General features: G+C 43.9%; 1 protein-coding gene across 1 annotated transcript in view; it reads left to right on the top strand.

The window, feature by feature from the left end:
- LOC117660350 (long-chain fatty acid transport protein 2-like) overlaps positions 1 to 21,642 on the top strand; it is a 29,829-nt gene extending 8,187 nt beyond the window's left edge. The window contains exons 3-11 of the mRNA XM_087891745.1: positions 2,036 to 2,245; positions 3,804 to 3,959; positions 6,271 to 6,395; positions 9,813 to 10,007; positions 11,151 to 11,241; positions 15,235 to 15,433; positions 18,238 to 18,335; positions 19,540 to 19,670; positions 20,588 to 21,642. Of these exons, the coding sequence (XP_087747871.1) occupies positions 2,036 to 2,245; positions 3,804 to 3,959; positions 6,271 to 6,395; positions 9,813 to 10,007; positions 11,151 to 11,241; positions 15,235 to 15,433; positions 18,238 to 18,335; positions 19,540 to 19,670; positions 20,588 to 20,764 (1,382 nt within the window). The 3' untranslated portion in view covers positions 20,765 to 21,642. The remainder of the gene's footprint in view (positions 1 to 2,035; positions 2,246 to 3,803; positions 3,960 to 6,270; positions 6,396 to 9,812; positions 10,008 to 11,150; positions 11,242 to 15,234; positions 15,434 to 18,237; positions 18,336 to 19,539; positions 19,671 to 20,587) is intronic.
- The last annotated feature ends 3,053 nt before the right edge of the window (positions 21,643 to 24,695 follow it).

The following is a 24,695-nucleotide window of genomic DNA, read 5'->3' as shown; positions in this document are numbered from 1 at the left end:
AATTGTTTTTTGACTTTTATACTGTTGGTTTTTATCCTGGCTGTACACCGCCCTGAGTCCTTCAGGAGAAGGGCGGTATAAAAATTTAATAAAACTAAACTGAACTAAACTAAACTTCCACTAATTTGTAAAACCTTTTTACATTGTTTTAATACATTCATTTATCTTCTTATGTATAGGGTAATAATTCATAGAATTATATACATAATGAGTTTATACATATACATACATATATACCTTGGACAATGTGAACAATGAAACCAGGAAGGTTGTGATTGAAAGCAATCTGATAAGATTATTAGCAACTGGGCCCTATTTAAAGGAGTCAATTTCTATCTTCACTGCATTTCCACCATGTCTTCCAATGCAGCTGGGTTGAGAAATAAAAGATTTATCACATTCTGGTCCTAGAAGAAAACTGGCCATTTTCTGAATGTCTTTCTATGATAATTTGGCAGGATACTCAGAGATTAGACATGGCATGGGATATTTCTGCATGAAATGGTGCCATTCCTATAGTGGTTTCACCCTATCTTTGTTTGCATTTTTTTATGATTTGCAATGAGTATTATTTTAGTGATCTTCTTGGGCTTCTTAGTAATAATATTCAGCACCATTTTTCTCAACAACCACCTGAAATGGGATTTGTGGATGATGTTTTGGAGCCAAATTTGGCAAGCTGTATCATTAAGAGCCGAGGTGGCGCAGTGGTTAGGGTGCAATACTGCAGCTACTTCAGCTGACTGCTAGTTCAGCAGATCAGCGGATCAAATCTCATTGGCTCAAGGTTGACTCAGCCTTCCATCCTTCCGAGGTGGGTAAAATGAGGACCCAGATTGTTAGGGGGCAATATGCTATTTAGTATACTGTCTTTAGTGTAAAGCCGCCCAGAGTCCTCGGAGAGTGGGCGGCATAGAAATATGACTAATAAAATAAAATAAAATAAATAAATAGATATCATGACTATTCTGTTCCTTGGCACTTTGATGATGATGTCCATCCATCATGTTCAAAGAGGGCCTTGACACCTAACAGGTTGTGCGCTGTCCATGATGTGTCCGCAGGTAACTGGTAAGGCCTATACGGGCACGAAATGTTCTGCCATTTGTCGGGCAGACCTGTGTGGGTACCCTTGTTGCGGCATTTGCAGCTCTGGCTTTGTGAAGTGCTCGCTTCTCTTGTGCTATGGTTGTTCTGCTGTCTTCAGATGTCTATCAGCCTGCGTGATCAGCATGCGCCATGTCGATCGATCTTGTGCCAGAGTTTCCCAGAAGGTGGTGTTGATATCCAGGGACTTGAAGGAGGCTTTCAACCAGTAATGGGATTCTACCAGTTCGGACCGGTTCAGGTGAACTGGTAGCTCCGACGGTCAGCTGGGAGTGAACCAATTCACCCCAACAATGAGATGGGCCAGCCCGCCCCCCCGCCCACGCTATTTTCCTACCTTTATCTCCTCAGCTGATTTGTGAGGCAGAGCCGAATGCTGCGCGAATCAGCTGTATTACTCCTCCGAAGAAACCCAGAAGTGAAGATTTCTTCAAATTGTGCGCACGCGTTGCATGGGTTAGGTGTGGGTGTGCGCAAAGCGCCTGGTCACCAAACCAGTTGTTAAACCGGGAGGATCCCACCACTGCTTTCAACATGTCTTTGTATCACTTCCTTTGTCCCTGTGTGATCGCTTTCCTTGAGACAGCTCACCATAGAGGACCTGTTTGGGGATGCGATGGTCTGGCATCCTTGCAACATGGCCTGCCTTGTTGCACTGTACTCTGATTCTAAAGTGTATGGATTTTATTTTATCATGTTTAATCCCACTGCTATTTGTACCAACACGATATTTTGCAAAACCTATTTTATCTCATTGTTATTGATGGTGGTTTTTTTTTTTTATCCTCAGTGATATTCTATTCTATTCTGTTCTATTCTATTCTATTCTATTCTATTCTATTCTATTCTATTCTATTCTATTCTATTCTATGATTTTCAAAAACGAGGCAGTCAATTCAATCAAAAAAATTTTCTTTCCTTTTTCAAGATTTAAAAGAAGCCATTGAAGATGTCCTGCCTACTTTAAATGACGAAGGGATACGTGTTTTCTATCTGAGTGAGGATTCCCCAACTGAAGGTGTAGAGCCACTGCTCAAACGGATCAAATTAAGTTCTGCTGAATCAGTGCCCTTTTCCTTCAGAGCCAAAGTAACACCTAAATCTGTATGTCTCTATATCTTCACATCTGGGACCACAGGTGAGGAGCATGAAAGGTGGAGTGGTTGCTGGGAGACCTAGAAGGATAAACTATGCTTTGGTTGGAAAGATTCTCTGTTGACTTCTGCTTGTATGATTGCATGGTTTTTACAATATGCATAGCCTAGGTCAGGGTTAGGTAATACTGTAAGTAACAAGGTTAGGTAAGAGGTCATTTTCTTGTGTATCTGCAAAGCTCCTGCTCACCTGACATCATCATCATTATGTCATCATGTCCACCTGTCCACTTTGTATCATCATCATCTTATCCAGTGGTGACATTCAAATTTTTTCTCTACCGGTTCTGTGGGCGTGGCTTTGTGGTGATGGTCCTGTGACTGAATGGGCGTGGCCAACTCGATGTCACTCATGGCCATGCCCACTCAGTCACATGATCGCCCACTAAGCCACGCCCACAGAACCCGGTAGGAAAAATCAGGGGTGAAATCCAGCAGGTTCGGACAGGTCCGGAGAACCGGTAGCGGAAATTTTGAGTAGTTCAGAGAACCAGCGGCGGAAATTTTGAGTACTTTGGAGAACTGGCAAGTACCACCTCTGGCTGGCCCCAGAGTAGGATGGGAATGGAGATTTTGCAATATCCTTCCTCCAGGAGTGGGGCAGGAATGGGGATTTTGCAGTATCGTTCCCCCGGAGTGGTGTGAGAATGGAGATTTTGCAGTATCGCTCCCCTGGAGTAGGGTGGGAGTGGAGATTTTGCAGTATTCTTCCCCTGCCACACCCAAGTCACGCCCACCAAGCCATACCACACCTACCAAGTCGTGCCCGCAGAACCGGTAGTAAAAAAAATTGGATTTCACCACTGGGAAAAAATGTGTGCATGAGCACCGGAAGGGCTCATAGTGAATGTTATGGCAGGGAGAAGCTGAACTGTTCTCCCTCCATTCACAGCAGAGCTGCTGCTCCCTTTATGGTCCCCCCCGGCCCCCTCCCTGCCAGGGACTACCTTAAAGGGACAGGTTGGAGCAACCTCTCTGTGAATGGAGGATGAAAAGTTTAGATTCTCTCTGCTGCAGCATTTAATGTTAATGGGTCAAACAGCCAGAAGGGGTGAGCGGTGAGCGGGCAGGCATGGGCAGAGCCAACCAGGGTTGGTTTTTACTGGTTTGGCAAACCGATTCAAATTGTCCCTACTGGTTCTCCCGAACCGGTCCAAACCAGTCAAATTTAACCCCTGATCATGTCATCTAGTGATGCTGTTGTTGAATGAAAATTGGCATGCTTCAAAGCTTTAGTTCATTGATCTGTGCTCCTCCTCCTCCTCCTCCTCCACCTCCTCCTCCTCCTCCTCCTCCTCCTCCTCCTCTTCTCCTCCTCCTCCTCCTCCTCCTCCTCCTCCTCCTCCTTCTCCTTCTCTTTCTCCTTCTCCTTCTCCTTCTTTTGCCAGTGAGTGCTTTTGAAATGTCAAAGTCATATAATCCCTAAGTCAGCCATGGAGTGAAGCAAACAATCAGGAAACTAATTGTCAATGGTCATTTCTTGCGTTTTCTCTAAATTCATTGCATCCTTTATTTCATATTCTCTTTTTCACTTTCCTCCAGGACTCCCCAAAGCTGCTGTCATTTCCCAGAAGAAAGTAATCACGGCTTCCCATCTGTTTCGCATGTCCAGCATCCATAACAAGGATGTTGTTTATTCTCCACTCCCTCTGTACCACTCAGCTGGATTCCTTGGGTTAATGGGGACCATAGACTTGGGTAGGCACAAAGGACCAGGGAGCCTGGAATACACATAAAGAGACCTTAACCCTCAGAGTGTTATCAAGAGACACAGAGTTCTTATATCATCTTATATTTTATGTATAGCATAAAACAGAGAACATCACAGCCTGCCTCAGATACTTTCCCAGCAAGATAATAACTCTGCATGAAGGAGTTAGGAAAAAAAAGGAGGAGGCAAGCAGGAAGACGTGAAGGCTGTAGTGTCAATTATTTACCAACAGTAATGATGTACAGGCAGGGGAGGGATTCAGCTGGTTCGGACTAGTTCGGATGAACCAGATGTTAATATTAATCTGGTTTGCTGAACCGGTTGTTCCAAGGATTGGCTGATTCTGCCCACCCTGCCTACCCCTCTCAGGAGTCTCCACACAGCCCATTTGGGATGCCAAGTAAGTGCAGGGTGCACACGAAAACTCTGGGAGGGTGAAAAAGGGGCCTACTGAAAGTAGCAGAAGTCTGGAAATGGGCCTGTTTCCAGCCTCCGGAGAGCCTCCAGAGCCCAGGGAAGGCCGTTTTGCCCTGCTGGAGGCTCCAGGAAAGCCTCTGGAGCCTGGGGAGGGCAAAAAAACAGGCGTACTGGAAGTACCAGAAGTCCAGATACAGGCTCATTTCCAGCCTCTGGGAGGGTGAAAATGTCCCCTGCCATGGTGCAGGAGGCTGAGTAGGCCACGCCCCCCCCATGGCCACGCCCCCCCAGCAACCGGACAGTGAACCGGTTGCTGAAATTTTTCATTCCCACAGGTACAGGTAGTCCTTGACTTAAAGCAGTTCATTTAGTGACCATTCAAAGTTACAATAGCACTGAAAAAAATGACTTATTGACCATTTTCACATGACAGTTGTATGGGATTTGAACTCACAATCTCCCTAATGGAAGGACATGAGAATAACATCCCTTTTTGTTTGCTAATTTATTTATTGAAATATTTGTTACCTATTCCTAATAGGTAATTCTAGGATGGGTCATAGTATCAGTTTTATGCAGAGGTGGGATTCACTTACCTTTCCTACTGGTTCGCAAATGTGAGGGTGCACGTGTGCTCGCTTTGCTCACTCGCACCTCCTCTGCACATGCGTACGGCCTTCCATGCAAGCGCAGTGGTCGTGCACTACATCTGGGTAGGTGGGTGGAGCCTCCCGCAGTCGCACTACCAGTTCACCTGTACCAGTCCGAACCGGCTGAATCCCACCTCTTTACCACTTTACCTCTGAAAGTGGTAAAGGCTACCCAGCTAAACAAAGAAGCAGAAAACAACTAGTAAATCATTGAATAGTGGGTGGGTGGATAGATTGGTGGACCAAATATGTGGGGATCAAATATTTTCTGATCACAACTGTATAAATTGTAAAAAAGTTATATATAAACCTAAATGGCCTATTTCTTGCCAACATCCCAACCTATTTGGAGATCTGATTGCAGAAGAATGACATTCACAGAAGCAGGAAACTTGCCGAGAAGAAAACCTCTTAATTTATATATTTATTTACCTGATTTATATCTTGACTTTGTCCTCTTCAAATGTCCTGGAGCCAAATCATTTTAGGCCTTTTTAAGCAGGCCTAAAATGGGATTCAGCCGGTTTGGACCAATTTAGGTGAGCCAAATGCTAATTTTACATCTGGTTCACTGAACTGGTAGTTGAGATGACTGGCTGGCCCCTCCACCGCACCTCTCCTCCCCACCCAGGAGTCTCCACATGGCCCATTTTGGATGCCAGGTAAGTGCAGGGCCTGCATGGAGGCTCTGGGAGGGTGAAAAATGGGCTTCCCGGAAGTTCCAGAAGTCCGGAAATGGGTTCATTTCTGGCCTCCAGAGGGCCTCTGGAACCCAGGCGAGGCCATTTTTGCCCTCTTGGAGGCTCAAGGAAAGCCTCAGGAGCCTGGGAAGGGCAAAAAATGGGCCTCCTGGAAGTTCCGGAAGTTCAGAAACAGGCCTGTTTCCGTTTCTCCGGCCTCCGGAGCCCGGGGGAGGCTGTTTTTGCCTTCCCGGAGGCTGGAGGAAAGCCTCTGGAGCCTGGGGAGGGTGAAAATTTCTCCCCCCACCACTATGGTGCAGGAGGCCGAGTAGGCCACACCCACCATGGCTATGCCCACCCAGCAACCGGGCAGAGAGCCAGTTGCTAAAATATTTGAATCCCATCCCTAACCTGGAGCCATATCATTTTAGGCCTTTTTAAGTAACTAGGGGAAGATGCTATTGAAAGCTGCAGGGTGGAGCATTTCAGCTCAGGGTTCTAACCTAGTGATCACAGCAACTTCCTGAACTTTCTCTCTCTGTTTATTTAAGGAGCTACACATGTTCTGAGGTCTAAGTTCTCTGTTTCTCATTACTGGGATGACTGCAGACGTTATCATGTCACTGTGATCCAGTATGTGGGAGAAATGATGCGCTACTTGTGTAATGCACCAAAGGTAATTGATAAGATGGACTAATACTTCAGAAAACAATATTGCAAAGAATGAGAAGGGAACTGTTTGCCGGATTGTACGTAGCAGTGTCCAGGCAATGCAGATGCAAATCTAGGAGATAACTATGCTTGTATCATATTGTGGAGTCCAAGGGACAGTTTGTCATGAATGCTAAGTCTGTTTATGTATTCCTTTCTCCTATTTCCATTCCTTGTCCCTTCATGTAACTGAATTCCCTCCCCTGTTTCCTATTTCATGAAAAAAATGATAATTATACTTGCCAAGCAGCAGGTCATAGAACAGATATATGTAGCTGTACAGATACATATGTACCTATAAATCTATCTATTATAGAGGTAAAAGGGGGAAAAAAGAATGGAATTATTACTAATATTTCACAGAAGAATAGTGTTGTATCTTTATATGGGAATATATACTGTATTTTTTGGAGTCCCCCCCCCAAAAAAGAGGGTGAAAGTTTGGGTGTATCTTATACACCAAATGTAGCCAAAAATGTGAGGCACGGAGGCAGCAATGGTCTGTGGCAATCCTTGCAGCCTGGAACAGCTGATTGGGGGTATTCTGGGAGACCGATCCACCCACCAATCAGCTGCTTGTGCTGAATTGGGCTGCAATGATGATCTGATCTGGCTGTTTGCTATTTGCTGCAAGGGCTCAGAGTTTGCAGCAGCAATCACATCCAGAAAGCACACACAAGTAATTGATTCAGCAGGATTCAGTAGCTTCTCTTTATATATAATGTAACACATGAAGTAAATATACAATACCAAAAGCAGGTTTTCCAACATGGTAGCAAATACAAGCAAAACACAAGCAGAGGAGAGGAGTTTCAGTTTCCATTTTAGTTTCAGTGCAGCATGTAGCTTTAGTATAGAACACTTGAGCTAAGCCACATCCAGGCTCCTTGCTGTCTCCTTGTTGCTCACACAGCAAATACTGTTTCAATTTCCAAACAGCCCTCAACTCACTCACACACTGACAGGACACTAGCCAGATGAATACTGGTAGGCAGAGGCAGAATTTTTTTTCTTATTTTCCTCCCCCCAAAGTAAGGTGTGTCTTATACTCCGGGGCGTCTTATACTCTGAAAAATATGGTATACTTGCCAAGCAACAGATCATAGAACAGATATATGTAGCTGTACAGATTCATATGTATTTATAAATCTATCTATTATAGAGGTAAAAGGAAAAAAAGAATGGTATTACTAACCTTTCTCAGAAGAATTGTGTTGTATCTTTATATGGGAATATATAGTTTAGTTACAAGTAGACTGATGCTATTCTGCAGTGGCACTATTTCTTCTTAAATTCCTCACAGCAAGGTCTTAGCAGGTTGTAAAACATCTGAAAAAGAGCTTTGGGAGCTGATCCAGAAATATGGAGGTAAAACAAAGAAAAGTATTCTAAGTATTCACCAGGCCGGCCTGGCCTAATTTTCCCCCTCTTTTATAAAAGATTTTTAAAATTTTAAATATTTTTTAGTATTTATATATTCAATTTTAAATTGGTTTTAAAAGTTTGGGGTTTTAAATTTGTCGAGGCCAAAATTATTTAATTTGATTTTATTCTATTTTTAAATTTTGTATTGTATGTGTTTTTATTGTTTGGCTGTGCACCGCCCTGAGTCCTTCGGGAGTAGGGCGGTATAGAAATCTAATAAATAAATAAATAAATAAATAAATAAATAAATAAATAAATAAGAAAGGTGCCTAGGAGTTTAAAAATGGCTGTCTGATACCAACAGGTTCAGGGTTGCTTAGCTTTGCATTTATGTGACCAGTTTGATTTCAAACTGGCCAATTCCAAGGCTGAATTAATCTTTTATACATCTCCTCCAACAAAGGATTACAGGGAGTTTTCAAAAGTAGAAATATTTGTGGGGAGCTTAGTAGATGACAACAGTTTTTCTGTTGAGGTGTTAGAGACGGAATGGTCATTTTTACAAGAACAGTAAACAACATCTTTTCTAGGAATAGTCCAAATTTTTCCCCTACTGGTTCTGTGGGTGTGGCTTTGTGGGCATGGCAGGGGAAGGATATTGCAAAATATCCATTCCTACCCAACTCCAGGGGAAGGATACTGCAAAATACCCATTCCCTCCCCACTCCTGGGGGGAGGATATTGCAAAATCTTCATTCCCACCCCACTCTTGGGCCAGCCAGAGGTGGTATTTGCTGGTTCTCCGAACTACTCAAAATTTCCACTACCGGTTCTCCAGAACCTGTCAGAACCTGCTGGATTTCACCCCTGAGTCATTTGGTTATAAATGCTAGACTGTGGTAGTTCCTAATATTTCTGCTAGGATTTAGTCAATGTTGAGTCCCTGCTACTTGCTCAGAGATGCTATTCAAGTTAATAGTAAGGTATTATCCAAAATTTGAAAACCAAACCTGTGATTGTTGACATGGATTTCTATCTGTTTAAACTAAAGGCATCATAACTACATTAGTGGCCAAAATTGTGGAAACCTTTTTGGAAAAGTGAATTTTTGAGGTTTGATGGATAATAACACCACTTTTTTTTCCTGAGTTTCAAGATTATCCTATTCCACTGCTGGAATGGCCTGGGAATAGCCCAGACCTTAACCCAATTGAAAATCTATGGAGCCGACTAAAGAAACTTGTTAGTCGGAAGTGACCCAACAATAAAGCCCAGTTAATAGAAGTAAAGACACAATACAAAAAGCAGGTTTTCCAATATCGTAGTAAATACAAGCAAAACACAAGCAGAGGAGAGGAGTTTCAGTTTCAGTTTCAGTTTCAGAGCAGCATGCAGCTTTAGTACAGAACAGTTGAGCTAAGCCACACCCAGGCTCCTTACTGTCTCCTTGTTGCTCACACAGCAAATACTATTTCAATTTCCAAACAGCCCTCAACTCTCTCACATAATGACAGGACACTAGCCAGATAAATACCGATGGAGGCTGGTAGGTTACTCAACTAAGTATTAACTGACATGGTGGTAATTTTTGTATATCTCCTTTTTTCTACATGTTTCACTTTTCTTCTTTATGCTGTAACTGCTATTCTAATAGCAAATCCTTCATAAAAGTTATTGCATTACATTCTTGATTAAATTATCTTTCAATTGATATATAATTTTATGGTACTACTCCCCCCCCAAAAAAAAAAGTGGTGTTATTAGCTAGTTGTAGAAAATACACTTTTCCCAAAAGTTTCCACAATTTTGGCCATTACTGTATGCAACTGTAGTCTGAAATAGATAAAGTTTCCTCATAGATTTGATAAACTAATTGTAAACAATCTTTATGGACTGCCACTCCTTCCCACCATCTTATACAATGTTCGTCAAGCAATCTCTTAAAAAAACCTGGTTTGCTGCATAATATAGTATTTATTTTGGAGAACTCTAATTTCCTTGATATCTCACCTTGCAGAGGGACAATGACCGTGACCATAGGGTGAGAATGGCCATTGGCAATGGGATGCGACTTGAGGTTTGGAAGGAGTTCCTGAATAGGTTTGGACCCATCAAAATCATCGAAGTTTATGGAGCTACCGAAGGAAGTGGTGGATTCATGAATTATGCAGGAAAAATTGGAGCAGTGGGAAGGACCAATTTCTATATTAAGGTAATGAGAAGAAAATATCTGGGCCACTTCTAGCCACTTAGACCTCGAGCCTGTATAGACATAGAAATATAGGGTCAAAAATTATATATTTAGAACTATTTGAAATGTAATTGGAGTATTTTAAGAAAAAGACATACCTAACCCTAACCTTAACCCCAACCCCAACCCCAACCCTAACCCTAACCCCAATGCCAACTCCAACTCCAACTCCAACTCCAATTCCAACTCCAACTCCAACTCCAACTCCAACTCCAACTCCAACCCCAACCCCAACCCCAACCCCAATCCCAACCCTAACCCTAACCCTAAAGAACTATAGATATGTTGAGGCTGGGTGTGACAAGGAGTGGCTGAGAGGGGAGAGGCTGGGCGAAGCGTCCCTTGACATGAGTGACATTGAGTTAGCCACACCCACTCAGTCACATGACCACTCAATCACATGCCCACCCAGCCACATGCCCACCAAGCCACATGCCCACCAAGCCACGCCTGCCAAGCCATGCCCGCAGAACCGGTTGTTAAAATATTTGAATCCCACCACTGGGTTTTCATGCATAAGGTGGGACTAGAATTCACAGTCTCCCGGTTTCTAGGCCAGCACCTTCACCACTACATCAAAAGGTGAGGGTGGGATGCAGTGGTGGGATCCTGCTGGTTTAACAACCGGTTTGGTAATTGCGCAGTTTAACGAAAACTTACCTTCCACGTTACTGCTGGGGAGTAACAAAGGTGAGGCGCGGCAATCCGCCCTGGCGTGTGAATCAGCTGAGAAGTTATAGGTCAGTAAAGCGGGAGGGTGGGCCCACCTGGTCATCGTAGCAAACTGGTTCACTCCCAGCTGATTGTCGGAACTACCGATTCATACAAACCGGTAGAATCCCACGCCTGGTGGGATGCCTGATGGAAGTGCATGTCCTCTTGCCTGTGACAAAAAACCTGAGAAACATCTGTCCAAACATATCTACTTCTCTGCCTCCCTACATGACAGGTTTGTTCAGAGGATAAAGGGAGAGGCTTTAGCTCTGCAGGGTTTAGCTGGGCCTCTTTATCCAGCATGAAGTTCCTTTTGCTCATCAAACCCATATAAACCTGTCATTCGTGCCTGTCCGGGGCTCATATTTCCACTTGTCTGTTCAATTTCAGAAATTTCTTAACTATGAATTTCTGCAATATGATGTGGATGCAGATCAGCCTGTGAGAGATGAGAAGGGGCTCTGTATCCGAGTGCCTACAGGTATGTTTTCTAAAACAGATGAACAGAAAAGAAAGTGAGACACACTTAAGATAAATCAGACTTTACATTGTCAAGAATTCACCCCGTAGAAAGAGATACGGCTTCAGTGTAATCGTTTCAAACCTGCTCCTCCAAATCAATTGAGCTTCAGGAAAAAACTGTTCTTGTGTCTAATTGTTCTGGTGTGCAGTGCTCTATAGTGCCATTTTGAGGGTGGGAGTTGAAACAGCTTATGCCCAGGATGTGAGGGGTCTGTAAATATTTTCACAGCCCTCTTTTTGACTCATGAAGTATACAGTTTATAGTTTACTTTATTGTCACTGCACATGGTACAATGCCGTCTTCAGTGTACACTATAACTATAAAAATAAAAACACAAACATACTTCCTTTACCTTCTATATAATTGAAATTGAAAACCCGATATTGCACTATTCCGTAGAGTTCAATATGGCTATTGCCCTGGGATAGAAGCTGTTTTTCAGCCTATTTGTCCTTGTCTTTATTGACCTGTACTATCTGCCAGATGGTAATAGTTCAAAAAAAAGAAAAGGGGGGGGGGTGCCCAAGATGAGATGGATCTTTAAGAATGGTTTTGAACTTAAATCCCAGGCAACATCAGGTATATGGCAGAGTTTCCCAACCCTTCTGGCTTTGCAGACCGGCAGGGGAGGAAAAGGGGATGGTTCTACATGAGTGGCCATAACACGCATGTGCAGCTTCATTTGTGTGAGCAGCATGCACACATGTGCCCGCTGTTCACGCAAATGGAGCACACACGCACGTGCTCTCCCATTGTTCAAGCAAGTGGAGATGCATGCATATGCTCACCCAATGCTTCCATAGCCCAGTTGCAAACAGGTCATGTGTTGTGGCCCGTACGCAGCCTGTGCGGCTGGTGGCTGATTTGGACAGTGAGGAGGCTGGTGTGGTGCTGCGCCAGCAGCCTGTGCAGCTGGCACTCGAGTCAGACAATGAGGCTGGAGAAGCTGTGGTACCAGAGGCGGAGATTCAGCCAGGGCCTTCAGAAGCTCCCTTAAGTGAAGAGGACGAAGAGGAGGAGCCTCTTCTGGATGCATGGGCACGCAGAGCTGCCAAAAGGCAGGAGTGGCTCCTCAGGAGGAGGTCTTCTCAAGAGTAAGGCTTGGGACTAATTGGCCACTCCCTTAGTCTATTTAAGGAGGAATGCCAACTGAAGCAATTTGCAGGGAACAACTTTGTTCACTCTCCTTTGTGCCTTCCTTGATCTTAGTTCTTTGCAAATTGCTTCTGGGCTTTCTGCCAGTAAATAAGATTAGTAAGATTAAGATTATTTATTCTTTGGATTCTTGTAGGCTGTTAAGAAAGTTAATTAACAGCCTTTGTTTGGAAAAAAAAAACTTACTTAATTTAGTAAACTAAGGTTTGTACAGACTTTGTGTGTGCTGTGTTCTTTGAGATCCATAGCTGGGGCAGAACATCATGGCCCATTAGCAGGCTGTAGCTTGGGAATTGGGGACCCCCTGGTCTATGTCATTTCGTAATATGATATATTATTAAAAGAAAATTCACACATCCATTTTTCTTTAAAAAAACAAACTTTTTAAAAAAAGTTTCTAAAACTTTCACTGTTTAGGAGACCATGTGTAAAAAATATCAAGCTGGCAGCTGTGATTGTGCAATCAAAACCTTAACCCTTTTAATATTTACTGAGGCATGTGAGTTTTGATCATGATATTGCAGCCAATCCAGTGGTGGTGTTCAGCCGGTTCGCACCGGTTCAAGCGTTATTGTTGTTAAATTACCCCTGCTATCAAAGTGGATCCTGGGTGTTGTGCTGACTCCAATGGAGAAACGGGCAACGCAGCAGCCGGCATGAGGGAAGGAGGAGGCTTCTTTCCCTCCTCCTTCCTTTGTGCCAGCCGCTCCGTTGCCCATTTCTCCATTGCAGTGCAGTGCCCAGGATCCACTTTGATGTGTGTGTGGGGGTGTAATTTAACAACCAGTTCACCCAAGGTCAGGTTGGCCATTGTGGGAGGCTCATCCCTCATGTGTGGCAGAGCTTGAGGATGGGGATGGGCCATGCCTCCCACAATAGTCAACCTGTCTTTACAAAACTGGAATTACAAACTGAGGAAGAAATTGTTGTGACCTAGGCCCAAGTAGCTATTACCAGACATATTCAGTCCTAAACAAACATATTTATTGGAACAGCTGAAAATTACTTCATTCTCAGCTTAATCCAAATTAATTCCAAAACCAATTCTTCATAAACAGTCCTTCGGCCTTATCAACAGCCTTTGTCTCCTTTGGAACCCTGTTTTTGGCCTAGTAGGCCTCCCTGCAGCCTCCTGGGAGCAAAAATGGGCCATAGGGGGGCATGCCGCATCACCCCGCACCCTGTTTTTGGCCTAGTAGGCCTCCCTGCAACCTACTGGGAGCAAAAATAGGATGTGGGGGGATGCGCCACAACTCCCATGCCCCATTTTGGGCCTAGTAGGCCTCCCTGCAGTTATAACCCATAATGCAATGCATGCACAACCCCACCCCCCATGCGCACCCCACCCACCTGTGCATGCACATGCATTTCTTGTATGTACTCCGCACCCTCTCATGCACAGCTGGCTGGGGGGAGGTACGAGCGCATGTGTGGTGGAGCTGGGCTGGGGTGATGGCTCACGTGCCCGCAGAGAGGGCTCTGTGTGCCACCTGTGGCAGGCATGCCATAGTTTCACCATCCCAGAGATAGCCTATCCCAGTGATGGCTAACATTTTTGCCATCGCGTGCCAAAAGTGGGGGAGCATGGGGGGGGTCACATGCATGCATGCCCATACCCATAATTCAATGCCCCCACATCCCGCCCACGCTCCCCCTGCTTTTGGCCCACAACGGCAAAAAGCCAGAGGCTTTCTTGGAGCCTGGAGAGGGTGAAAACTGCTGCCCCCACCACCACCCCGAGGCCCTCTGGAGGCCGGAAATGGCCCATTTCCCGACTTCAGTCAGCCCAGAAAGCCTGTTTTTCACCCTCCCCAGGCTCCAGAGGCTTTCTTGGAACCTGGGGAGGGTGAAAACAGCTTCCCCCACCCAGTGGTGGGTTCCTCCCGGTTCGGTCCGGTTCAGCCGAGCCGGTAGCGGTGACAATATGACGTCACCGAACCGGTTCTCCCCCCCACCCGCCCTCCCACCCCTCCACCCACCCACGTTATTCTTACCTTTTATTTGGTCCCACCCCCAATCTATTGCTGCCTCCTGAGTCCCAGCTGATGACTAGAGGGGAAAAAACTGTTTAAACTCTTGCCGCGGGGCTTCAAAGGGCCGTCCTACAGCTGATCAGTGTTAAAAGGAAACAAATGAGTCGGGTCGTAAGTGTGAGGACTGGTCGTAAGTGTGAGGACCTTCCAGAAATGATTCTGACCAGCTAGCCACACTTACCTAGTCACATGACCTCCAAGCCACACCCACAAAATAAGCCATGCCCACAGAACCAGTAGTGAAAAAATTTAGAACCCACCCCTGCCCCCACCCCTCCGGAGTCCCTCCAGAGGCTGGAAATAGTCCATTTCCTGACTTCCAGTGGGCCCAGAAGGCCCAAAATCAGCTGGCTGGCACCCGCACGGACACTGGAGTTGAGTTAGGCCAATACTTGCTCTGATATGGCTCTGCGTGCCACCTGTGGCACCCATGCCATTGGTTCGCCATCACGGGCCTATCCATTCAAGACAGAGCATAAATCAACAATCCATTCATATCAACCGATAGTCACACTCCTTTTGGACACATTGGATGATGATGATGATGTCATGAGGACACAGTGCAAAAAGTATTGCTAGAACATACTTATGCTGAAGTGAGGAAAGTGCAAGCGAGAAAAGGCTGAGGATTATAACTCGCTTTGTCTTTTGGGAAGTTATTAGCAGCTGATGATTGGAAGATCGGATAATCCTTATTTAGAGGTGCTATTGGTTCTTTGTTGTGAGACCACTTGATTCCACTTGATTCCCTTTTGATGTCTAGGACAGGCAGGCTTACTGGTGATGAAGATAAGTAAGACAGTCCCATTTGACGGCTATGCAGGAGATCATGGAAACACAGAGAAGAAAATCCTGCGTAATGTCCTGAAGAAAGGAGACAGTTATTTTAATACCGGAGATCTTTTGAGGGAAGACCAGGAAGGTTTTATCTATTTCCATGATCGGGTGGGAGATACTTTCCGGTGAGTCTCACTATTCATTTAGTTGTTAAATTGGATCTGTAGTATTGCCTGTCTGAAGTAAGATATTGAATGAGGACAGGATTCATTTGTGTTCACTCATACTTTATGACTTTTTATTGCCGTTAAAAATTTGACTGAGGACAGTACTGTTCAAAGATAGAGACCCAGTTTGGTTTAATGGTTAAGAGGCACCAAGTTAGAAGCCGGCTGGGTGACTCTGGGTCAATCACGCTATCTCAACCCATTGAGAGAGTTTGTTGATCAATACTTGGTTGATCCCCTCAAAAATGTGGATCCTGCACAGGGGTGGGATTGAAAAATTTTTAGCATCCGGTTTTCTGCCCGGTTGCTGAGTGGGCGTGGCCATGGGGGCATGGCCTACTTGGCTTCCTGCACCATGGCGGGAGGGTGACAATTTTGCCCTCCCCAGGCTCCAGAGGCCTTCCTCAAGCCTCCTGGAGGGCAAAAGCAGCCTCCCTGGGCTCCAGAAGCCCTCCAGAGGCTGGAAACGGGCCCATTTCTGGACTTTTGGTACTTCCGGTAGGGCTATTTTTTGCCCTCTGCAGGCACTGTAGGCTTTCCTCAAGCCTTCACGAGGGCAAAAACAGCCTCACCTGGGCTCCTGAAGCCTTCCGGATGCCAGAAATGGGCCCATTTCCAGACTTCCAATACGTCCAGTAGGTCCATTTTTCACCTTCCCAGAGCCTCTGCATGGGTCCTGCACTTACCTGGCACCCAAAATGGGGCACATGGAGACTCCTGGGAGAGCAGGGCAGAGTCAGCCAGACCCTGCAACTACCGGTTCATCAAACCAGATTACAATTAACATCCGGTTTTCCCGAACTGATCCAAACTGGCTGAATCCCACCTCTGATCCTGCACCTGTTGGAAAATGGAGGAGGAGGAGGAGGGGGAGGAGGGGGAGAAGGAGGAGGAGTTCAAAGATGCTGGCTAATCCTTAGATAACTAATCTAGGATTTTGATTCAATTATTATTTATTATTTTATTCAATTTGTATACCACCCTTTTCCTAGTGGACTCAGGGTTAGGGTTAGGGCTAGAACCGGTAGTTTAGCCAGAACTAAAACACATACCAATACAAAATTTAAAATTATTAAAAGAATTACATAACTGCCCCAATTTAAAACAATTCAATTAAAACCCAATGACAATTTAAAAACTAAAAAACTAAAAAAGACTAAAAAAGGGGGAGGGGGTTCATGCCAGCCCTGCTTGATGGAAAAGAAAAGTTTTCAGGACACGGCAAAAGACCCGGAGATCCGATATCCTTCGTATCTCCGGGGGCAAATCGTTCCAGACCCTCCCCCTGGGGGTCACCAGCCGACATTGCCTGGCTGACGGCACCCTGAGGAGTCCCTCTCTGTGGGAGCGTACTGGTCGGTGGGAGGCTATTGGCAGCAGAAGGCGGTCCTGCAAATACCCAGGTCCTATGCCATGGAGCGCTTTAAAGGTGGTAACCAACCACCTTTATTTGGTTCATGAAATATCCAATATGAATCACATCTCTGCTTTGAATAATTTCAAAGCAGAAACAAAATCATCCCTAAGAACTCTAAAGAACCAAATTATTGCTATTCTACAACAATACACTATACTGCTGTGTTTAGAGGGTATGAACCAACTCCCAGAATTCCCCAACCAGCATACATCATAAAGTTGCTAGGATTGAAAAATACTCTATAAATCGTAGTGAATTCCAAAGTACAACTGAACAATAACCCTACAACCCACCCACCCCCTATCTATGGCACCAACCCATACAGGACACTGATGATGGTCCCAAGTCTGGTAATAATTGTCTGCAAGGAAACAAGCAAGCTCAGAGAGCACTAAAACCTAACATTTCAACCCTGAGCTGCATATATTCTTTTTCTAATGGATAACATATTTTGTTAGATTTTATGTGATGGTGACCTAATCCATGCTTATATTATAATTAATCAATGGTTTATTCCATTAATATGGTTAACAAAGTAATTATCACTGTTATTTTCTTTTAACCCTCTGTCAGCCATGGGCATTTATTCACACAAACATTATTTACTATGCATGAGTGGAGGGGTGGGATTCAGCTGGTTTGGCCCGGTTCGGACAAATTGGATGCTAGTTTTAATCTTGTTTGCCGAACCAGTAGTTGTAAGGACTGGCTGACCCCGCCCATGCCTCCCCACCCCTCCCAGGAGTCTCCACACTTTTAGATGCCACGTAACTCAGGGTCTGTGTGGAGGCTCTGGAAGGGCGAAAAATGGGCCTACTGGAAGTTCCAGAGGTCCAGAAATGAGCCTGTTTCTGGCCTCCGGAGGGACTCCAGAGCCCGTGGAGGCCATTTTTGCCCTCCCTGAGGCTCGACAAAAGCCTCCAGAGCCTGGGGAGGGCAAAAAAGGGGGTATTGGAAGTACTGGAAGTCCAAAAATAGGCCTGTTCCCGGCCTCTGGAGGGCCTCTGGAGCCCAGAGAGGCTGTTTTTGCCCTCCCAGAGGCCGAGCAAACTGCCCATCCAGCAACCGGGCAGAGAACTAGTTGCTAAAATTTCTGAATCCCATCCCTGGCTGAGTAACCATAGTAAATAACTTCCTCTATTGTTAGGAATTCTCCCTATGCTTGCTAGCAGGCTCATCCCCTTGAGTTTACCTCAAAGAGTTAAGTAACATGCTCCCCTGGTCACAAACCCAGAAATAAATCTTGTGAGTGAAGCCATCTACAGGAATATACAAATGCTAAATAATACATTATTAATACATTCTACCGACCCATGAAAGAAATCAATCCCTCCTGTTTTGGCAGTTGGAAAGGTGAGAACGTGGCCACCACTGAGGTTGAGATGACATTGGCAGTTTTGGATATCATTGAGGAAGTCAATGTATATGGAGTACCAGTGCCAGGTGAGTTTGAAACACCTATACACTCTTCTATACACCAGTGGTGGTATTCAGCTGGTTCTATCCAGTTCAGATGAACTGGTAGCAATGGCTGCGGGAGGCTCCGCCCACTGACAAATTGGCTAGATTATTCATTACCTGTAGTCTATCAGTTATTTCACATCTGTAAATTGATTGATACAAGTTCAAGGTAGAAAAATCTAAGTTAGATAGAATAGAGAAGCAGTCCCATATTTTCTTTCAGTTAGTGCCATCTTGAAGTTTTACCTTGCACTGCAAGTAGACCTGCAACATTATGTGCAACTACTCTTTAGTTACCGTACTTTTCAAAGTATAAGACAAACTCCACCCCCAAAAGAGGGTGAAAATTTGGGTGTGTCTTATACACCTAATGTAGCCAAAAACGTATAGCGGCTGCAACAGTCTGTGGCAATCCCTGAAGCCTGGAACAGCTGATTGGGGATATTCCAGGAGGCCAATCCACCCACCAATCAGCTGCTTGTGCTGAATCAGGCTGCAATAATGTGTTGAAGCTGACCTGGCTGTTTGCTATTTGCTGCAAGGGCTCAGAGTTTGCAGCAGCAATCACATACAGAAAGCAAACACAAATAACTGATTCAGCAGGATTCAATAACTTCTCTTTATATATAATACAACACATGAAGTAAATATACAATAGCAAAAGCAGGTTTTCCAACGTGGTAGTAAATACAAGAAAAACACAAGCAGAGGAGAGGAGTTTCAGTTTCAGTTTTGAGCAGCAGACTAGTTTAGAGCTCAGCACAGACTCAGAGCCATGCCCAGGCTCCTTGCTGTCTCCTTCCTTGTTGCTCACACAGCAAATACTATTTCAGTTTCCAAACAGCCCTCAACTCTCTCACACACTGACAGATGAATACCGATGGATGCTGGTAGGCAGAGGCAGAATTTTGTTTTTCTTATTTTCCTCCCCAAAAAATAAGGTGTGTCTTATACTCTGAAAAATTCAGTACATAACAAAAATGGATATTTTGTGATATGGGAAGTAGCGGGATAAGGCTAAATCATAGCATCAGTCATGATCTGAGCATGAGATATTGTCAGCTTTATGGGGACAGAAGATAGAATGAGGGTCACCGGGCTTAGCAGTAGCAACCAACGATTTTATTATTTTTTTCTATACAACATATATCCTTATTGTCAATTATCCCATTCTGATTTGTTCCAGGGCATGAAGGAAAGATTGGGATGGCAGCCATACGGCTGAAGGATGGGTGCCCCTTTGATGGAAAGAAACTGTTCATGCATACCAAGGATTATCTCCCTAGCTATGCCATACCCCACTTCATTCGTATCCAGGTGAGAAACAGTTGATTTATGCTCTTGCTTACCATTAGAAAAAAAATAACTCAAAACCACATATCTCAGGATCTTAAAGTATAATAGAAGTAGAAGTACTGATGCCAATCATAATATGAGTGGAAAGGAAATAAATGTAAGTTTGATTTTAGTTTTTAAAAAATGAATAACAACCATAACTGGAATAAATTATAGTAAGGATTGCTAGTAATGAAAGTTACCAACTGAATCTGCACAGAGTTTCTTTGCTTTAAAAATGCTTTCATTTTATTAAAAAGTAGAAGTATATCGATGATTTATGAGCTGCGGTGGCGCAGTGGTTAGAGTGCCGTACTGCAGGCTACATCTGCTGACTGCTGGCTGCCCTCAATTTGAGTTTGAGTAAAATGAGGACCCAAATTGTTGGAGGCAATATGCTGACTCTATAAACTGCTAAGGGTTTCAAGGAAAGCCTCCGGAGCTGGGGAGGGTTAAAAACAGGCCTCCTGGAAGTTCCGGAAGTCCAGAAATGGGCCCATTTCTGGCCTCCAGAGGGCCTCCAAAGCCCAAGGGAGGCCATTATCGCCCTCCCGGAGGCTCAAGAAAAGCCTCCAGAGCCTGGGGAGGGTAAAAACAGCCCCTTCATCATGGTGCAGGAGGATGAGTAGGCCACACCCGCCATGGCCACATCCACCCAGTAACCAGGCAGGGAGCCAGTTGCTAAATTTTTTGAATCCCACCATTAAGAAAGTGGTGTGATGGATTTTCTTGTGGGGGAATAACACTTGGTGGGAATCCATCGAACAAATTTCTTTAATTTGTCTCACACTAGGAGAATAAGGGAAGCACTATTCACTAGCTTTGTTAATGAGGCAGGGCAATAGCGAAGGACAAATTCTCATCTCTTTGTTTTCACCGCTGCCTTATTCTTCCTGCAGGAAAAGCTGGAGATCACAGGAACTTTCAAGCAGTGCAAAGCTCAGCTGGTGAGAGATGGATTCAATCCTGCCACCATCAGTGATCCCCTCTTCTTCCTGGATCACTTGGAGAAGAACTACACACCCATGACGGAGGAGATCTACAACTCCATTTTAGAAAAGAAAAGAAAACTCTGAAAGAAGGTTCAAAGAGGAGCATAGCAGTGTTACCCGAACAGCTTGAGAAGTGGCAGGACCTCCGATGGCAGCCACTCATGTTTTGATTTTGCTCAAGAAGGAAAGATCTATGGCCAGAATATTAACTCTTCTTAATGTATTTGTACAGTAGTGGCCAAAATTGTGGAAACCTTTTGGGAAAAGTGCATTTTCTAAAACTAGCTAATAACACCACTTTTTTGGGGGAGTAGTACCATAAAACTATATATCAATGGGAAGATAATTTAAACAAGAATGTAATGCAATAACTTTTGTGGAGGATTTGCCATTAGAATAGCAGTTACGGTATAAAGAAGAAAAGTGAAACATGTAGAAAAAACGAGATATACAAAAATGATCACCATAGAAAAAACGAGATATATAAAAATGGTCACCATAGAGAAAACGAGATATACAAAAAGTATCACCATGTCATTTAATACTTAGTTGGGTAACCTTTAGCAGTAATTATGGCTTTACAACGTCTTCCCATGGAGTGAACCAAGTATTTTAGTTCTGCAGCTGTTATAATGTGAAACCAAGATTGAATGATGGCTTCTATGAACTGGGTTTTATTGCTGGGTCACTTCTGACTAACAAGTTTCTTTAATCAGCTCCATAGATTTTCAATTGGGTTAAGGTCTGGGCTATTCCAGCAGTGGAATAGAATTAACTTGAAACTCCAAAAAAACAAACAAACAAACAAAGTGGTGTTATTAGCCATCAAACTTCAAAAATACACTTTCCCAAAAAGTTTCCACAATTTTGGCCACTACTGTAATCTGTTTAATCCACCAGCTGGGGAATTTTTTCTGGAAATAATAAAATGTTGCCACTTTCTTTTACCACAAGAAACATTTGCTTTTGGAGTGAAGCTTATTCTTTTTTCTTTCTTTTTTTTTAATTTGATTTATATTCCGCCCTTCTCCGAAGACTCAGGGCGGCTTACAATGTGCTCAGCAATAGCCTTCATCCTTTTGTATATTTATACAAAGTCAGCTTATTGCCCCCACAACTGGGTCCTCAATTTACCTACCTTAGAAAGGATGGAAGGCTGAGTCAACCTTGAGCCTTGGCGAGATTTGAACCCTGCAGTAATTGCAGACAGCTGGTCTCACTGGATGAATTGGGCCACTTTTTCTCTGCTTAATCGGCCTCATAAGCCTCTAATTGAATGGGTAAAAAAAAATATGGGAGGATGCTCATCACACTTTTTGTATCCCACCCCGAGGAGGGGGGAAAAAAAGATATTGTAATCTTCACTTTGACAAACACAATCAAAACAGTTTTCACTTCCACAAATATTTTAGATTTTTTTAAAGTGAGAACTATATTGCAACAACCAGAGAAGGCATGTAGTGTGTTTTCATGCTTTTCTGCTCATTCATCTGAGAAGTATAAATCAGATGAAATCTGATTCAAGTTCAATCTGGAGTTCAAATTGAATAAAACTCTGGAGCATTCCTAGTTAGAAGTATGTCATATAGGCCAGAGGTGGGATGCACTTACCTTCCCTAAAGGTAAAGGTAAAGGTTCCCCTCACACATATGTGCTAGTCGTTCCTGACTCTAGGGGGTGATGCTCATCTCCGTTTCAAAGCCGGAGAGTCAGCACTGTCCATAGACATCTCAGTGTTCATGTGGCTGGCATGACTAAATGCCAAAGGCGCACGGAACGCTGTTACCTTCCTACCAAAGGTGGTCCCTATTTTTCTACTTGCATTTTTAATGTGCTTTCGAACTGCTAGGTTGGCAGAAGCTGGGACAAGTAATGGGAGCTCACCCTGTTACGCGGCACTAGGGATTCGAACTGCTGAACTGCTGACCTTTCGATCGACAAGCTCAGTGTCTTAGCCACTGAGCCACTGTGTCCCTTACCTTCCCTACCAGTTTGCAAATGTGAGCGTGTGTGTGTGTCCATGCATGCTCAGCCTTTCATGTATGTTCTTTGCTCATGTGCAGGCCTTCCGCACATGCGCACAGCCTCTAAAACATGGCTAAATAGGACGGCATTACATCAGAGCAGGTAGGCGCATCCTACCGCAGTCACCACTATCGGTTCGCCCAAACCGGATAGAACCAGCTAAATCCCACTACTGATATAGGCAGCTTAAGCCTATGCTCAGGAATATAAATCTATCTCAGCATCCACTTCTCTCCTACTATCGTATCACCATTGAGAGTATCCTGACATACGGCATTCTTGCATGGTATGGGAACAGCTCTGTAGCGGACAAAAAGGCTCAACAGAGAATCATTAAAATTGTCCAGAATATCATCGGACTCCAGCTACCAGCCGTGGACGACATCTTCGAATCTCGCTGTTTGAGAAAGTTGCATAACATTCTCAGAGACTCTTCCCATCCTGCTTACAATCTTTTTGGATTGTTGCCTTCTGGCAGAAGATACAGAATAATTAAAACTCGGACCACACATTTTCTGAATAGTTTTTATCCCAGGGCTATAATTGCACTCAACAATGAACTAAAGGGCCACCATCAGTGAGCTGTTGGACAGCATTACTTGGTCTGTTGTGTGGATGTTTGGATGGTTTGGGGTGGGGAATTGTGGTGGGTGGGAGTGTGTTTGGAGATTGTTATGTGTATTGGACCTGGTCTTTGGGTGTTAAGTAAATTTCATTGTATGGATATACTGTGTATACACGTACAATGACAATAAAGTTATTATTATTATTATGAGATACTCTGATGCTTTCTAGAAGTGAAGGGAGAAATTCTCCCAGACCTCCTAAAAGGATATTTCCATGTTGGAGTTTGTGCTATAAATTAAGAAATGTAGAACTGTCAGGTATTGAAGTCAATTTCTCTAAAATGTTGACAGTGCAAAATCTATTCTTTCTGTTCAGAGTTCAATGGAAATAATAGACATATAGATATAATTTTATTATCCTGAGAAAATCATATTCATAGCTCCAACAGCAATTATGTGAACAGGATATTTGATGATGAAATCAATTTGGCAAATCGGTATTTTAATTATTTTAGTTTAATTATTAAATAATTTAATTCCTGCTTTTTCTTTTTCTGAAACTATTGTACAGGGGACGGTCATCCTATAGACAGAGATGAGCAAACAGTAGATTATAGCTGTGATCATAGTTACAATGGAACAGACATATCCAGAGATGGGATTCTACTGGTTTGGACTGGTTCGGGCGAACTGGTAGCTCTCACAATCATCTGGGAGCGAACCAATTCGTTCCGATGATCAGGTCGGCCCACCCACCCGTGCACTTTACTTACCTTTATCTTCTCAGCTGATTGGCGCAGAAGAGCAGATTGCCACAGCTCAGCTGTGTTACTCCCAAGTGGTAACACAGAAGGTGCATGTGTGTCACAACACGTGATCACCGAACCAGTTGTTAAACCCGCAGGATTCTATATCCATGTCAGGCATATATCAGAAACTAACAGTAAGGTAAGTCTTCTGAGAACCTTTCAAATTCTTCTTCTTGAAAACCGTAATGATACTTTAGATTGTGTTATAAGGAATGACTCAAGATAAACATAATTTACCCAGTATCAGACAATAAACTTGAGGATAAGCAGGGAGTTGAACTCTAGTGCAGGCCTCGCTTTAAACTCTTTTCTTTCCCAATAAACTGTGGAATTGCTTTGCAAACTAAATAAACCCTTGGCAACATTGCTCTCATAAAATAATCAAGTCACCTGCTGAATTATATTACTCCAACGAGCTCTGACTTTCTTTATGGGTCACAATGAGTTGCGCTTTTGCGGTGTACAACCTTTCTTCATCGCTTTCAGCTGTCAGAGAACAATTCCAGGAGGGAAGCCATTTGGAATGTGGCCTTGAGGCAAACCCAGTTAGGAAGCAGCACTACGATGGCCTTGACTGAGCTCAGCGACTAAGCAGGGTTGAAACTGGTTAATACT

This window comes from Pantherophis guttatus, chromosome 4 (assembly GCF_059756535.1).
Source record: "Pantherophis guttatus breed Tessera chromosome 4, ASM5975653v1, whole genome shotgun sequence".
Lineage (NCBI taxonomy): Eukaryota > Metazoa > Chordata > Lepidosauria > Squamata > Colubridae > Pantherophis > Pantherophis guttatus.
Note: the sequence above shows the minus strand (reverse complement) of the source record. Positions and strands in the feature narration are given on the sequence as shown.